This window comes from Macaca mulatta, chromosome 11 (assembly GCF_049350105.2).
Source record: "Macaca mulatta isolate MMU2019108-1 chromosome 11, T2T-MMU8v2.0, whole genome shotgun sequence".
In the NCBI taxonomy this organism is placed as follows: domain Eukaryota; kingdom Metazoa; phylum Chordata; class Mammalia; order Primates; family Cercopithecidae; genus Macaca; species Macaca mulatta.
Genome location: NC_133416.1, coordinates 18382596 through 18400474, shown reverse-complemented (window position 1 = coordinate 18400474; position 17879 = coordinate 18382596). Strand labels below are relative to the sequence as shown.

At 40.8% G+C, this 17879-nt stretch overlaps 1 protein-coding gene across 1 annotated transcript in view; it reads right to left on the bottom strand.

Annotated features, from left to right (window-relative positions):
• DERA (deoxyribose-phosphate aldolase) overlaps window positions 1–17105 on the bottom strand; it is a 129795-nt gene extending 112690 nt beyond the window's left edge. Inside the window, exon 1 of the mRNA XM_015151207.3 lies at window positions 16859–17105. Coding sequence (XP_015006693.1) covers window positions 16859–16889 — 31 coding nt within the window. The 5' untranslated portion in view covers window positions 16890–17105. The remainder of the gene's footprint in view (window positions 1–16858) is intronic.
• Window positions 17106–17879: the final 774 nt, after the last annotated feature.

Below are 17879 nucleotides of genomic sequence, written 5' to 3'. Positions count from 1 at the left end.
CCCACAGGCAAAATCTCCCCTAATTCATAAGGGTTGTCCTTGCCATCAGCTGGCTCAATGAGTCAAGAGTAAATAGTCCCAACAGGGTGATCTCGGCCCTCGGCCTTTTCCTGTGCTCACAGTTTGCTCATGTCATGTCCACCATATAGTCCAAAATGCAAACACAGAAAGAGTTGAAATTTAATCCTTTTTGTTTCTTGTTCAAAAATCTCTATAAGTGGAATAAAGGGGAAGAAATTTAAAATTTGTGGCCGGGCGCACTGGCTCACGCCTGTAATCCCACCACTTTGGGAGGCCGAGGCGGGCGGATCATGAGGTCCGGATATCAAGACCATCCTGGTTAACACGGTGAAACCCCGTCTCTACTAAAAATACAAAAAATTAGCCAAGCGTGGTGGCGGGCGCCTGTAGTCCCAGCTACTCGGGAGGCTGAGGCAGGAGAATGGGGTGAACCCGGGAGGCGGAGCTTGCAGTGAGCCGAGATTGCCCCACTGCACTCCAGCCTGGGCCACTGAGCCAGACTCCATCTCAAAAAAAACAAAAAAAAAGAAATTTAAAATTTGTTAATTAAACACTTAGTGATTACCTGTAGACTTCATATCTACCTTCATTTTGGTCTTCCAATAAAGGCAGGTAATTACAGATGATGGTCAAAGGGTACAAAGTTTCAGTCACACAAGAAGAGTAAGTCTTTGAGATCTACTGCACAGCATGGTGGCTACAGTTAATAATAATATATATTTCAAAACTGCTAAGAGAGTAAATTTCAGACATTCTCAACACAAAAACTAAGTATGTGAGGTGATTATGTTAATTAGCTTGATTTAATCATTTCACATTGTATAAACATGTATCAACATATTACATTGTATCCCATAAATATACACAATTATTATTTTTCAATTTAAAAAGTTTTACTATTTTTGAGCCAAGAACAGGTTCATTAAAATTAAAAGTTAGCAAGAGAAATATAAATTAACTTCTAATTCATTTGTCTGCTTTTTCTTCCATTATATGGTTTTTAGCCACTATTCTATGCCACATCAATCTACATCACATCCGTGTAATCTCATTATACCTTGAATTCCTAACTTTTAAAAAAAGCCTTTTAAAATAGATAATCAGCAGCTAGTTGTATAAGGAATGTGAAGGTTATGTGAATAATTAACCATATACAAGTATATAAAGTAGTTTTCAGATTGAGAGTGCAATCTCTGGAATCACACAGACCACAGCTAATTCCTGGCTCACCATTCTCTTGCTAGCTGTATGACAATGGGCAAGTTGCCTCACCTCTCAAAATATCAGCTCCCACATTTGTAAAATCAGGATAAAAATCAGAATAAAATTGTTGGGAGGAGTAGAAGATAATGCATGTACCTAGAAATGCCTAGTATGTTCTAAGTAATCAGTAAATATTAATCTTTATTATATGTATTACCATCTTCATGAAGAGCATCTCCCTTTCAAAATATTTTAAGTAAACCAACTTTAACAAAATCAATTATATTATTATGTAACTACTTGATCATTATCATGTGTTAGCATGATAGATAGCAGATAGTTTATGTACCTGACTAATCAGAAGGACCCCAGCAGACTTTTCCAACCAAGGTTTCTCATTTGAACCACAAAACAAAAAAACTCGAGAACAACTATTTTCTCAGTTTTCCCAATGAAGAACTGGTATCCTTCCAGATGCACTGGAGAGTTAATTCATTACATATAATGGGTGCCCCAAGGCATGAGGGCTGAATTCTTTTACAGAATTCCAGTTGTTGAAAGCTGCTAGAACCTCCATTCAGAACCATCTTGCTGTTAGTTTACCCACAATTCTGGTAACCTAGATTCTCTTGTTTCTTGCCTACTGCACATTCGAAATAGCATATCTGAAGTGGGAATTGCTATGATAGAGGAATGAGAGTCTGATCACAGGGGAGGAATCAAAAAATGTATTTCAAAATACAGTCAGTGAGCCAAGAGCAGTGGCACACAACTGTTGTCCCAGCTACTGAGGAGGCTGAACCTGAAGGATTCCTTGAAGCCAGGAGTTTGACACCAGCCTTGGCAACATAGCAAGACTTCATCTTGAAAAGAAAAAAAAAAAACAGTGCATCAAAAAAGAAGAGCAGCACTGGCCACTTGATTAGCGGAAAGTGGCTCTAAAAGCCTCAGAAGTTGGCCAGGAACAGTGGCTCACGCCTGTAATCCCAGCACTTTAGGAGGCCGAGGAGGGCAGATCACCTGAGGTCAGGAGTTCGAGACCAGCCCGGCCAACACAGTGAAACCCCGACTCTACTAAGTAAAGTACAAAAATTAGCCGGGCCTGTGATGGCGGGCGCCTGTAACCCCAGCTACTTGGGAGGCTGAGGCAGGAGAATCGCTTGAACCTGGGAGGCAGAGGTTGCAGTGAGACAAGATTGTGCCATTGTACTCCAGGCTGGGTGACAGAGTGAGACTCCGTCTCAAAAAAAAAAAAAAGAAAAAGTCTCAGGAGTCGATGAGGGCCTCACTGCATGAAAACACAGCGGCTTTGATGCTTGTAAGGTCCTCTAAGTCAGCAAAAATGATTAAATTCTCCCCAGTGCACTCCACCTCCCACAGGGACTAAACCTTCAAAGTTCTACTTCTTCAGGAGATGATACTAGGCAATTCTGATTTCCTTGAAAATTTGTGAATTTTAATTTCCTTGATAATGTACAGATAAATTATTAAGGTAATCTATGTATATACCTTTACAATTACGCAAAAACATTTTTTAAAGACACTTAATTTTAGAACAGTTTCACTCCAGATGGTTCAAGTTTTAAACATCTTTTTTTTTCCCACTCTTAAAAGAATAAAGCCTCCACATTTAAAAGAGTGAAGCCTCCACATTGATTCGTTCTCCAAAGTTTACAGATAGGTAGGCCTTTTTTATGTTCTAGTTACTGTCTTTGGTGTTAAGGGGCACGTGTTCAAAATATAAGAAAATTTACAGAGAAAAAAATCAAAATAATTGAGCGTTAAAACTCAAGAGGAATAAGAGAAGGGTTCATGAAAGTGAAGAAATTTAAGCTTCACCTTCAAGAGTAGGGATAATTTCCAGTAGCAGAGCGGGTAACATGAAGAGCCATTCGAAACAGGACCAACATTCCCAAAGAACAAAGACCAAGTCAGCCTGACAAGAGCAAAGGGGTTAGGGCTCGGGGGGTGGGAGGGTAACAGGAATGGGGCCAAATGACCCAGGATCTTCAAAGAGAGAGAGAATGAAGTGTCTGGGCTTGGTACACCAGGCAGTAAAAGGCCATTGTAACTTCCCAGAAAAGGGGAGCAATGCTTCCTTATTCATTCAACAAACACTGATGAAAACAAGTCTTCACATTATGAAAAGTACTGTTCAAGGTGACATGAGGGATACAGAGGCCTGATAAGCACAGATCCTACCATCAAGCAGTCTATTAAGGCAGCATTCGAACATAAAAACACAAGACTGAAATTGGTAGGTACCATAAAAGAAGGCAAAGTATGTTAGGAGATCAGTGTTGAAAGTCTAGCAGAGGAGACCAAGTAAGCCTTCACGGAGGAGGTGAAGTGGTGAAAGCCAAGCATTTTAGGGCGATAATACAGGATCAATTGGAATAACTACAATAGTGGCTACCATTTATTGATCACTCATCAAGTTAAAGGTGATTTAATTCTATATCTCATTTAACAGTCTCACTAACTCTACCAGGGAGCCATTAGGTCCATTTTATAGATAAGGAAACAGTTGAAGCTCAGATATTAAATTATTTGTTCAAGGTCACACCACACTTGTCAGGGCTAAGATAGAAACCCAGATCTCTATAATTCAAAAACCCAAGTTATTTCTAGAATATTGTATTTGTAATCTCTACAGTGAAAAATATATTTACTGAGTTCGATTATTTAACTTTTATATATATACATTTTAATTTTAGAAACAGGGTATTGCTCTGTCACCCAGGCTAGAGTATAGCAGTATGATCATAACTCACTATAACCTTGTCCTGCCTCAGTGTCCCAGGTAGCTGGCACCATAGCGGCGTAACACCACACCCAGCTAATTTTAAAACTTTTGGTTGGAGTCTGCTATATTGCCCAGGCTAATCTCAAACTCCTGGGCTCAAGCGCTCTTCCCACTGCAGCATCCTAAAGAGTCAGGATGACAGGCATAAGCCACCTCACCCAACCACACATATAATTTTAATAGAATTTTATAGACATCTCTATTTTCAGTCTTTAGAATTCTTACCTGGCTAACATCATTCACATATTTCTGGATAGAATTATTCGGCTGTTACTCACTAACTCAATTATTTTCTTCAACTAAAGACAGAGAATACAGTAATTTGTTTAAGTAAGATGACATACTTTTCATGAAATGAAAGAACATTCTGAAGGAACCAAATAATCAGAAGAGCAAATTGTAGATGAATATAATGTGTTCTATTTGAAAAAACAACAAGAAAAAGTTTAACCAAACATGGATTTTCCAGGGGCAGATGAGAAAGCCCAGAGGTAACGAAACCAGCTATAAAGCCACCATTGTGATTCAGATGTGTGACAGAATGAGCCAAGCCTAGGGAACAGAAGAGAAGAAGAGATGAATTCACAAGATATTTTTATGGGGGAAAAAAAACAGTAAGACTATAACCAATATTCTGCCATGCAGAGGACTGAATACAAAAATAAAAGGCTCTGTTCACATAAAGATTTTTAAGTCAAGGTATAAATTCATGAGACATCTAGAGAAAAAGAAAATATAATGTGTCTAATCATCAGAGAAAGGATAGAAAATGTAAACTGATCACTGGAATTCAGAGCCTTGAAAGCCAGAGAAGATTATACCAGCCAGAGAAGGAAGGAAAAGTCTGAACTCCCAGCACAGGGAACGTTCTAGACCTACAATTCCACCAAATGGTCATTTTAAGGAATGATGAGAAGACTCAAAGAAGTTCAGAACTAGAGGATTTTCAGAGATCTGTGTCTGTTTAAAAAAAAAAAAATACTATTTTTTAGAGCAGTTTCAGATTCACAGTAAAACTGAACAGAAGGTACAGAGATTTCCCACATAGGCTTTGCCCCTACACATGCATAGCCTCCCCCATTATCAACATCCCCCATCAGAGTGGTACAAACCTTACAAATGATGAACCTACATTCTCCTGTGTCTGTTTGACAGACTTGCAAAGTACAAGCCAATGTACTAAAGCCCCTCCCCACCCCGCAAGCTTCCACAGCTAGATGCCATCAGATCTAGAACTATCCTCTATCCTTCCAGATAAACCACGATGCATTCAATGAAGCATAAATGAGCAGGTACACATTCCCTGACATTCATTCCACAGGATACCTAATTTCAACTTGGCCTGTAAAAATAACTACTGTCAAGCACCAAAACAACTGAACTTTCTTTAGGATGCTTTTCTTTGAGACAGTCTTCAGTATTATCAGCACCAATGCCTATTTTCTAGACTCTACATGCTAATCACTGTGTCCCAAAATTTCTCTATATTAATTAGTAGTTTAATGGAACACTCAGTCAAATACAGCATTCATCAGCAGGCTGAAATTATGATTTTTTTCTTGCTGGAGACAGATCTGTGGAAATGTTGTCACTAATAAAATTCCATATTAGATCTTTGCCTAGCTCAAGAGATTTCCCACAGCATTTTTAAATGATTATCTAAAGGTTAATAATACAATGTTGACCAGCTAATCATTTCAAACAGGGCAAGTGCATATCCTGATGATGGCCACAGTTTGCTTTCCTTGACAAGAATAAGGCCGTGTACTTCCCCAGGGATGTTTTAAAGTTTGATGAAGGTAAGCTTCTCAAGGGCAGGGCTCCCAAGTTCTATCGCTCTTGTAGCTTTCACAAAGACATAGACAGTGATGAGTTCACAGTACTCAACATACACGTGCTGAATGAATGACTTTGAGATTATAATAATGATTGCCTCCTAAGAAGTCAAAAGTTAAAAAAGGAAAACTCTGCTTATAAAGACATAAAACTAAAATACATTTCTTGTTTATTCTTTGGAAAATTATTTATTATTATTATTATTATTATTTTTTTTTTGAGATGGAGTTTTGCTCGTCGCCCAGGCTGGAGTGCAATGGCGTGATCTCGGCTCACTGCAACCTCCGCCTCCCGGGTTCAAGCGACTCTCCTGCCTCAGTCTCCCTAGTAGCTAGGATTACAGGGGCTTGCCACCAAGTCTGGCTAAATTTTTCTGTATTTTTAGTAGAAACGAAGTTTCACCATGTTGACCAGGCTGGTCTCGAACACATGAACTCAGGTGATCTGCCCACCTCAGCCTCCCAAAGTGCTGGGATTACAGGCGTGAGCCACCGTGCCCGGCCTCTTTGTAAAATTATTAGAAGCACTTAAGTCTCTTGCTATTTACTGTAGAAAAAATAATCTCCCTCAAAATACCACAATATACAGATCTTGAGCTCCTTCACCAAATACAATAGGTATTGTTACAACCTACTTTCTTCCCTGAGTCCAAAATACAAACTTAATCCATAATCTCAAGGAAGCATGAATATGTTTTTTTCTACCAGAAAATTAACTGAATTACTCTTTCTGGTTAATCTCACATCTTCAGTTAATGGGATTAGGGGTCTATCTCCTAAAGTCTCTGAGACCACAAAGAAGATACCCTTATGTCAATTTCCAGAATCATCAAGAACACTAATTATATCCTTCCACCAGCCACTGGCATCATTTGAATAAAATATGTCCCTTTTCAGACAGAGTGCACTTTTCAGATATATGCACTAAAACTTCACTACGTCACCCCAATGTTTCCAATAGGCCTTCACATTCACTTTAACACATTTCTTCACTTACCTCAATCAAAGAAAAAGGCTAATTTCTCTCCATATTTGCTTAAACTTTGCTTATCAATGTAAAACATATGATATATAAAGATAATAAGATAAAGGTAAAAATGACAGAAGATTTATAAAAAAAAAAAGATCATAATTAGAGATTCTCTGAATCTGAACCTGGGTCTACTCCACAGCTTACTGCATGGTTCTGACCCTGCAGTATTCATTCATAAGAGCTATCTGGGAATCCTGTAAAAATGCAGACTCCTGGGCTTTCTCCCCATAATACAAATAATTTGTTATTTTGTTTTTTGGTTTTTTTTTTTTTTTTTTTGAGACGGAGTCTCACTCTGTCGCCAGGCTGGAGTGTAGTGGCACGAACTTGGCTCACCGCAACCTTGCCTCCTGAGTTCAAGTGATTCTCCTGCCTCAGCCTCGCGAGTAGGTGGGACTACAGGCACGTGCCACTGCGCCCAGCTAATTTTTGTACTTTTAGTAGAGACGGGGTTTCCCCATGTTGGCCAGGATAGTCTCAATCTCTTGACCTCGTGATCTGCCCGCCTCGGCCTCCCAAAGTGCAGGGATTACAGGCGTGATCCGCCAAGCCCAGCCCCCATAATACAAATAATTAAAGCTACTGTGGGGCTCAAGAATCTGTATTTTTAAGAAGCATCTTAGGTGATTCTGAGGCAGGGTCAGAGCCCAGCCAAGCTCATGGTAAGCTAGTGGAAAAGAAGGTAACGCAACGTACTAGACTAAACCAGCATAGAGAGAGCCTGAATTTCCATTCCAGTCCTGCCTCTAACCAGCCATGTGACCACAGGCTTAACTTCCCTAGATCTGAGTTTTCTTACCCACAACAGAAGGGGGATGGACTGACAGCAAACATGCCTTTCCGTTAGGAAATTCCATGACATGAAAAACAACAACAAAAAGAGGTAGCCTTATAAGTGTGGACACTATTATTTTCCTAGAAAAGAGTATCTGAAATATTCATAAGAGGTAATGTTTATTCAAGGATCTCTACATCAGATAAGGAGTCTCTAATTATACCTTCAGCAGGCTGGATACCTAGTTCAGTATCAAATTTTAGACATTTGAATGAAATCTCTTTTCTCTCTCTCCCTCCCTCCTTCCCTCTCTCTTTCTCTCTTTCTTTCTCTCTCTCTCTCTCTCTCACACACACACACACACACACACACACACTTCTTTCTGAGGCTGTGGGGCAGTCCATTAGGTGGACAGTTGAAAACTTTATCTGAATCTGGATTATGAGAGAAGTTAATTTGGATATTTTTCCAGGCTTTAAAGACCTTAGCATCATTAACCACCTTCCAAAAGAACAAAGACACCAGTTAAGTGGCACCGTTTTAGGAAATAACTACCAGCAGCTACTCTTATCTTAGACTTTGCTTTGGGGGAGGAAGGCCTGATTATACAAAGAGAGCCAGAAGTTGCAGCCAGAGTGTCTCAACATTTAAAAAATCTGTATAGTTTGCTGGAGCCAAGATTAAACATTTATCCTTCCCATGCAACCACTTTGGTTTCCAGGGAACTCACTGTTATGGCTGAGGCAGGCTGAGGAGAAGTACATTCGTAGACACACACACAACACACACCAAAGTTAACTGAAAAATTTCAAAGTGTCTTTTTATGCCTTTAACTCAAAAGATGAACACATTTCAAGGTGACCCAATCCTCAAGTGACAGACAGTGTTTTAAAAGGGCCAGAGCTCTCCACTTAAACAATTTCTGGTGACATGTTTAAATCGCATCCTCAAGGGCTCTGTCTGCTGTCTCATTTACTAGTCTTTCTTTCCTGGCTGAGGCATCCCATTTTAAATAAGTGCTTGAAGTTTTTCTTCCTTCCTAATAATTAAAATCCACCGGGCTTAGATGGTTAAAAAAAAAAATGTTTTTTAACTTAGCAGGCACCACAGAGGACTTTTAATTATTTAATTATACAACAAACCCAAATTATTACTTTATAGTTTTTCTATTTATCAAACAGTATCAGAATAAAAAAAGACAGCCTCATCATTTATGCTTACAAGCAAAAAGTAAAAGACTTCTAAGGTAAAATCAAAGTAGTTAGCATTCACAAAAGGATGCCCCACTTAAAATCTAAAATGTACATAATTATTGACTCAGTGTATATATTTCATACATAGACTATGAAGGATTTTTTTTCTTTCTTCATGAAAACATTACTCTTAGCCATTACAGCGTAATAAGATTACACTAGATACCTGAAAACTGAGTTCCTATAGTTAATGAAACATGCCAGGGCTGCTTTTGCTAGTCCCTTTGTAGAAAGTACTCCATCAGAAATATCCTCTCCAAAAAAACCTCCCCAGACCCTCTGTGAATTCGTCTTTATCCTTCCAATCCCGCCACGTTCCTGTTGTCAGTTTTAACATACTGTGTGTGGTGATTTACATAAACATCTCCCTTAGTTGACTATGAGCTCTGGGAAAGCAGACACCAGGTCAGGCTCACCTTGGCATCCCCGCCATGACCATGAGCAGCAAGTAGCAAGTGCCAGGAACAGCAGGCACTCCACATAACGTTTTTAAAATATTCTTAAATATTTACATTTTAAAAAATATAAAAACAAATTATTCTGGCCCCCTTCCCCTTCCCAAACAATTGTCCTAAACCGCTGGAGTGGGGCACTGAAGAGGTGAACAAGGTAGTCATTTCAGCCAGGTTGAAATGGGGGCACCATTATGGCCCAGAGTGAGCCAAACAGCATGGGGTAGCCCAGAGTCCAATCAGAACAAGAGGGGATCTGCACAAAGGGGGAGCAAGACATGGAGAGTGGAAGTGCAAGCAGGGTAAGGAGGGTATCCACCTGGAGAGGCGGCTGGGCACAGAGCTCCACAGCCCCACACTAAGGTAACAGGGAGATTTGTGTAGGCAGCAGCCTGCTGTGGGGGACGAAGCACCAGTGGGATGAGGAAGGCAGCCTCACAGGAGGGAGGCCCAGCTCAGGGATCAGAGCTTGAGAACAGTAAGAAGAACGTCTGCTGGGGCCAGGGGAAGCATGTGGAGTGTTTCAAATATGGAAAGGGAGAAAACTGGAATAAATCCAGTGGTGTTGGACCAGAACTGGAGGTATTCGTGTGAACTCACGGTTTTCACTATGTAGATACAGAGAAATGACAGGTAGATGAATCTAGAAGTGTGTGTGTGTATACAGTACGTACATTTTTCAGCTCTGCCAGCTGAGGGCCTTGAGAACAGTCACCCATCACAATGAGAATACCTAAGGCTCAGATCTTGGCTTCTCAGTATTGTTATCCACTGAAAAAAATGCTCCTTGGAGAGCTGGCTGACTCTGGTGCTGAGAAAGGGAAATTGTAAGATAAGCCAGAAACATCTTGTTGAAACCCTCACCCCCACCCCAGTCTGTGGAAAAACTGTCCTCCACAAAACCAGTTCAGTCCCTGGTGCCAAAAAGGTTCGGGACCGCTGGTGTAAAGCAAAGGGTAAAGAACTTGTAATCAGAAGTTCTGCATTTGAGTCGTGACCTCAATTCTTACTAACTCTTACTAGCAAGTTGCTTGTGCTTTCTGAGCCTTCGTTTTCTCACCATGAAATGAGAATGATAATGCCTAGCACAATGGATTCCTGGGAGAATTCAGAAGAGATTATGTTAGTAAAAGTACTCTGTGAAACCTAAAGTAATATATGTATGCTAAGTATTAAATATTAAAGAGAAAAAAATTAGATTCAGACATAAAACCCACATTAACTTAAAATTACGCAAATCAACTTTATTGTTTAAAGAAACCTCAAGTTAACTCCAGTTGGGAAATTCCCTGCAGAAATCTAAAAATTTTTAAATTCTCTTACCACCTGAGCTAAGAGCTAGAGTCAAATTTTCATATGCCACCTAGTGAAGAATACACTGCCTTATGTTTTAGTTTTGTTGTTGGGGTTTTTTTTTTTTTTATTTTAGTAGGAATTGACTTTTATAACTTACAAGGCAAAATTTAAAGCCCATGGAGACTTTGTAAGGTGTATTAGGTCACTTCTCACTTGTGACCCATAGATTCCTTAAACTGTTTATCTTGTTTACAACTACAGAGATTCCAGTTCTGTTTTTCAGGAAACTACTAAGAGAAACTCCAGATGTAGAAATCCAGGACCAAAAAAGTCACTCCAAATTAATAAAATTATCAAATACTACACTATTTCTACTTAATTATTTTTAACCTAAAGAACAAGAGCCTGGCACAGTGACTAGAGCCTATAGTCCCAGCCACTTGGGAGGCCGCAGAGAACTGCTTGAGCCCAGGAGTTCAAGACCAGCCTAGGCAACACAGCGAGATCTCATCTTTTATTTTAAAAATGTTTAAAAAGAATACGTCAAGAAACAGGACTGTGCCAGGTGCAATGGCTCACTCCTGTAATCCCACTACTTTGGGAGGCCGAGGCAGGTGGATCACCTGAGGTCAAGAGTTCAAGACCAGCCTGGCCAACATGGCGAAACCCCGTCTCTACTAAAAATACAAAAACTAGCCGGGCATAGTGGCAGGTGCCTGTAATCCCAGCTACTCAGGAGGCTGAGACTGAAGAATCGCTTGAACCTGGGAGGCAGAGGTTGTAGTGAGCTGAGATTGTGCCACTGTACTCCAACCTGGGTGACAGAGTGAGACTCTGTCTCAAAAAAAAGAAAAGAAAAGAGGATTGTTTTTTAAACCTAGGAAGCTGAGGCCAGCCCAAAGAGTGAAGTATGAAAGGTGACATTTTACAAAACTGCAAGAGACCAAAACAAACACACACACAAAGAAAAGCCCCACTCAGTTCACCCTGAGGTCACTTCCTGGTCACCATCACATGATGTTCTGAGGCTCATCAGCATATCCACATGAAGCAGTTCCAGAGGAAGTCTGATTTTGACATGCCATCCCTGAAAACTTCACTAACATCTAACGCTACTCTCATCATCTACCAAAGTTTGGACTTTTCCATTCTCCCTCAGGATAAACTGCATCTTCTCTGAAACAAACTGTAATGGTTAAGATGTGGGTTATGGAAATAAAACAGCAACCTTTTATGTTTTAAACAGACAAATTAAACCTAAAAGAGTAACATTAACATTATTCACCAGTTATCATTTGACTTTTCTGACATGAGGGTGTAGTGCTCCCAGTTAGCACCAATCAACACAGTGTGGTGGTTTAAGCATGTAGCGTTACTAGCACCAGATCACCTGGGCTTGAATTCTGGCTCTGCCACATTAGCTATACCTAACTGGTTTTTGGCAAGTTACTTAAAACTCTCTGTACCTCAGTTTGCTCATGTGTAAATGAGGATCATGCTATCTGCCTCACAGGGCCATTGTGAACTAAATGAGAATTTCAAGCATTCAGCATAGTGCCTTACAAGTAGCTAGAGCTCTATGTTAACACTATCATTATATCCAGCACCTAAGCAGTGTCTGCACACAGTAGGTGTTAAATAAGGTGAAGAATTATTGTGCAAACAGATAGCCTTGCCTATTGTTGAGGTTTAAGATTCCATTCTAGGCCATGCACGGTGGCTCATGCCTACAATCCTAGCACTTTGGGAGGTAGAGGCTGGAGTATCACTTGAGGCTAGGAGTTTGAGACCAGTCTGGTCAACATAGTGACACCTGGTCTCTAGTAAAACAATAAATAAATAAATAAATAAATAACCATTCCAAAAATTAAACATTAACTTTGCAGTGGAAAATCACCATTACCCAAATCAGAAACACTCTGTACCCAAGTTATACCTTAGCAGGAATGCCAAAAATGAGCTCCCTAAATCCCTAATTTGTAGGTTCTTTTAAAAGGAAATTAAAAATTATAATACAAAAGGACCAGGACATACTGTTTTCACAACCCATTTAAAGCACAATCTAGGTACATCTAATTTTTAGACAAAAATAAATGAAAAATAATTGCACATCACACTTGCATTTATTTTAATAGTAGTTCTAGCTTGATGTCCAGCTCCTGAACCAGACCTATTAATAGCTCCGTGAAGGCAGTGACCATCCCTGATTATCTTGTACCACCAGCCTAGGGTAATACTACCCAGTACAGATTGGTACTCAGTAACTACCTAAATAAATGTGCTTCTTAAAATAAAAAAATCCCACCAGCCTGGCCAACATGGCAAAACCCCGTCTCTACTAAAAATACAAAAATATTAGCCCGGCGTGGTGGCTAGCACCTGTAATCTCAGCTACTTGGGAGGCTGAGGCAGGGGAATCGCTTGAACCTGGGAGGCAGACGTTGCAGTGAGCCGAGATCACACCACTGCACTCCAGCCTGGGCGACAGAGTGAGACTCCGTCTCAAAAAAAAAAAAAAAAAGAAAAAAAGAAAATCTCATCATGGTTATTTTTCAGATATCTTTGAAATGTTCCTTTTTGTACAGAAGAGTTTTCAGACACACAGAGACAGCGCAGGGAGATCCTCAGAAGTCATCTAATAACACGCCCATTCTCCAGACGCCTCCAAAGATAACATTCGCAAGGAAGTTACAGTCTACATCCTTTATAGGCTTCTTGAGCTATCTTTGAAGACAGATGTAACAAAACTGAATCTTAATAATACTCACAAAGAGGAAGAAGGTGCCGAGCTTCACAGCACCTGTCCATGCAACCATGTACAGAGACCCATGTACGGGGACCAGGAAGATTCCCCAGTTTCCCCAAGTAAGAAGCAGCTCTGAATTTATTCCTTCATTCAACAGACTTTTTTTTTTTTTTCTTTTTTGAGACACAGTCTGTCTCCAGTCTGTTGCCCAATGGAGTGCAGTGGCACAACTCCGGCTCACTGCAACCTCCACTCTCTGGGTTCAAACGATTCTCGTACCTCAGCTTCCCAAGTAGCTGGGACTACAGGCATGTGCCACCACGCCCAGTTAATTTTTGTATTTTTAGTAGAGACGGGGTTTCGCCATGTAGGCCTGGCTGGTCTCCAACATCTGATCTCAAGTGATCCGGCTGCCTTGGCCTCCCAAAGTGCCAGAACTATAGGCATGAGCCACCATGCCCAGCCTCAAGACATTTTTGAGGGGCTTCTGTGTACCAAACACTATTCTAGGTACTTGGAACACATCAGTGAACAAAAGAAAGATCACTACCCATGTGACACCTACATTTTAGGCAATAGTTAAGTGGCATCTAATAAAATAGAAGAGGCCGGGCGCGGTGGCTCAAGCCTGTAATCCCAGCACTTTGGGAGGCCGAGACGGGCGGATCACGAGGTCAGGAGATCGAGACCATCCTGGCGAACACAGTGAAACCCCGTCTCTACTAAAAAATACAAAAAACTAGCCGGGCGAGGCGGCGGGCGCCTGTAGTCCTAGCTACTCGGGAGGCTGAGGCAGGAGAATGGCGTAAACCCGGGGGCGGAGCTTGCAGTGAGCTGAGATCCGGCCACTGCACTCTAGCCCGGGCGACAGAGCCAGACTCCGTCTCAAAAAAAAAAAAAAAAAAAAAAAAAAATAGAAGAATATCTGTACATTTTAATAGACTACATAGGGCATAATAGTCTAGGTACAAAACTTGATAGTATCTTGGAGATCATTAAGCCAATGGTTCTCAAACTTGGGTATGCTTCAGTATTACCCACAGGACTTGTTAAAACTCAGAATGAGCCGGGCGCGGTGGCTCAAGCCTGTAATCCCAGCACTTTGGGAGGCTGAGACGGGCGGATCACAAGGTCAGGAGATCGAGACCATCCTGGCTAACACAGTGAAACCCCGTCTCTACTAAAAAATACAAAAAACTAGCCGGGCGAGGTGGCGGGCGCCTGTAGTCCCAGCTACTCGGGAGGCTGAGGCAGGAGAATGGCGTAAACCCGGGAGGCGGAGCTTGCAGTGAGCTGAGATCCGGCCACTGCACTCCAGCCTGGGCGACAGAGCGAGACTCCGTCTCAAAAAAAAAACAAAAACAAAAAACAAAAAACAAAACAAAACAAAAAAAAACTCAGAATGTTGGGCCCCGTCCTCTAATATTAAAGCTACAGGGTACATTCCCTATTTGGAAAACATCTTTCATACATCCAAATGCCAATGTTTTCCTTAAAGACTTTTTAATCATGAGGGTCAGGTTTAGTCTCAAAGGAACTCTATACTTTTTAAGTCTATGAACTAGAAGTATATACAGCAAATCATAAATAACAGTGATTGGACTAGTAATAATTCTACAATATTTTTGTGCTAACTGTATTTTCTAGAATTTTTACAATAACCATGAATTCCTTTTGTATTAAGAAAAGGGAACAGAAATGTTAATTTATTTTAGAAATTAGTTACAATGTTTATTAAAAAGACTTTCAATTAGAAAACTATTTTAAAAATCATCAGTTAATATACTGCATAAATTATTACTAAAAGATTTTTTTCCCTAGTACATAATTCAGATAACTTATTTTAGCATTTCAGTTTAAACCTGTTTGGATTAAGGATTAATACCTGTGAAGGAAAAAAAAAACTGATTTTAACAAAGAAGATAATAAAAACAAAGCTATGATCATTTCGATAGCTGCATAAAAATCACATTTACTATTATTCCACCTGGTAATTATTTATGTCTATACTTTTACTTTTCAACAAATGAATGGAAGTGACTGATTCTAATTACTGCAAATAAATAAATTTAAAAATGATTCAATTATGTTTTTTGAAAAATTTAAAACGTCTACGTTTTGGGAAACTTAGGGCACATCCTTGATGTATGCATATCACGCAGTCACATTCCTGGGAATACCAAGGTAAGACACCACCCCAAACCCGTCCCATATCCACCATCTTCAAGGATATTCCAATCTAAGAAATATGCCGTTATTACTAAAGATCACGTTCCAGAGATGGGACTAGAGTTTAAAACATAATCAGCTAGAGGACATTGACTAAAACAAAATCAACTAGGTCAGGAAATCAACTGTCTTTAAAATGACAGATTTACTCTCTTATCATTCGACAAAAATTCCACAACACCTCTTGAAGTGCAGACTGTTTAAGTTCAAGTCACTTTTAAGGAGGGCGGAAAGGAACTACCTGTATGTGTTACATATAATTTATAGCCAATATTCTCAAAATTAGCCCCTAAAACCATAACTCCATATACTAATACTATCTATACTGAAGACTTACTAGGTGCCCACAATATACCAAATATGTATCCTCCTACTTAATCTCCTAACGGCCTTATATGGTAACTACCGGTATAATAACCATTTTACAGATGAAGAAACACGCGCAAAGTGATTAATTTGTCGGAAGTCACACAGGTAAGAAGTTAAAGATCCTGGATACACAGATATCCAAGCTATAATACTTAAACTGAGACGCTTAAACCTTATCTTGATCATGGTTTTGCTGTTTGAATTACACATTTTTCACATTTTAAGAAATCTGAACTAAGCTTTCTTGCCAGTAATATTTGAATATAAAAAAAGATGAAAATTGGGAAATAATACAGATACTTTTACGAAACTTTCTAACTCTAAAATCCCACGCAATCTGCAGTGTTACATTTTGAGCACAGCAGGCTGACAACTTTTCCACAAGCACCGCCACTTCAAGGATACGGTTAAAATAATCTAGGGAAATACTGCATTAAATTACACCGGTATTCTATTAAAAGGAGGAGAAGGTAGGTTTTTATCTGGTTTTACCTGCTTGGGGGTTGTTTTGGGTTTTGTTTTTTGGGTTGTTGGGTTTTCCAACCAGCGAGCTAGAGTGAACGAAATGATAGGAAGATGATAATCTAATCCTCCCCTACTCCCGCATACAAGAGTAAAGCCTGGGTGCAAAGGCCGGCAGCGCGAACGTGTCCAAGAGTTACGCCTGCCGGGTTGGGCCTTTACTTGGGGTGGGTGCGGACCCGACGCCACAGCTTCCGGCCCCGGCGAAAACCCCTCGGGGACGCACGGCCAGGGCACTGGGCGGCGGCAGGCCCCGCGCTAGTCCCGGCGCCGCTGGACGCCAGGGAGAGGGGATGGGGAGCCCCGCGGGCCCCTTACCGAGTTCGGTGCCCCGATTGTGCGCGGACATGGCGCGGGCCGCTCCGGAGCTGCCGGCTGGTAGGCGCCAGGCCCTTTCTCCTTCCCGCCCGCTCGAGCGCTCGCCCCGCCCCTGCCCGCTCCCGGGGCGGAGCCGCGGGCCCGGGCCACGAGGTCAGGATCCTAGGCGTACAGCTCCGCGAGGAAATCTCGCTGCTCTCCGCCCCAGTCTCCTCCACGAGGTAAGGAACTGGAGCGCTAGCTAGCTCCCGGAAATAATGCTACCAACACCCTTTTAAAAATACCGAAGTTGCCAACTGCACGTAATAAAAATATTCCTAGAAACTTTTAACTGTAAGATTACGTAACAAGAAGGGAGAGGATCCAAGTGCAGAGCTCTGCAATTTCAGATCTGAAATGTCAGCAGAGATCCCATAACCCTGTTAGGGAAACCAAGGAGCAAGGGCCCCAGGGCACACTGACTTTTCTAATCTACACGTCATAAGAAGAACCAGTTATGTGACCTGAAGAAGGCAAGGGCTTAGGAGTCAGAAGACCTGGTTTCTTAGCCTAGCTCCGGCAATAATTAAATGTGTGACCCTGGGCAAATTAACTGCTTTTCTGAGCTTCATTTGTCTCATCTGTAAAAGGAGACCTTAGCAATTTCTTGGTTCTTTAAATTCTATGATTCTATAAAGGTAAAATGCTTCAGCCTGACTTCTCTGTGACCGAGAGGTTAAAATCGTCGAGACACTCCACAACCTCAATATAGTTAACTTACCTGGACTCACATTTAGAGGCACCTCTGCTATGAAAACAGAGTACAGTTAGTTATGACTTGTCTACCATGAGCCACTTATTGTGCTAGGTGCTTTCATACGTCATACATAGATGTATGATAGCATCTGAGTCTCTGAACAATCCTGCCAATAATGTATTTTATCTCCATTGCTATACCTTTAGATATCAAAGTTCTGAATAGAAAGGCATCCTGGTATAGTGGAAAAACAGTGGGCTCAAAATGAGTTGAACCCATTAATAT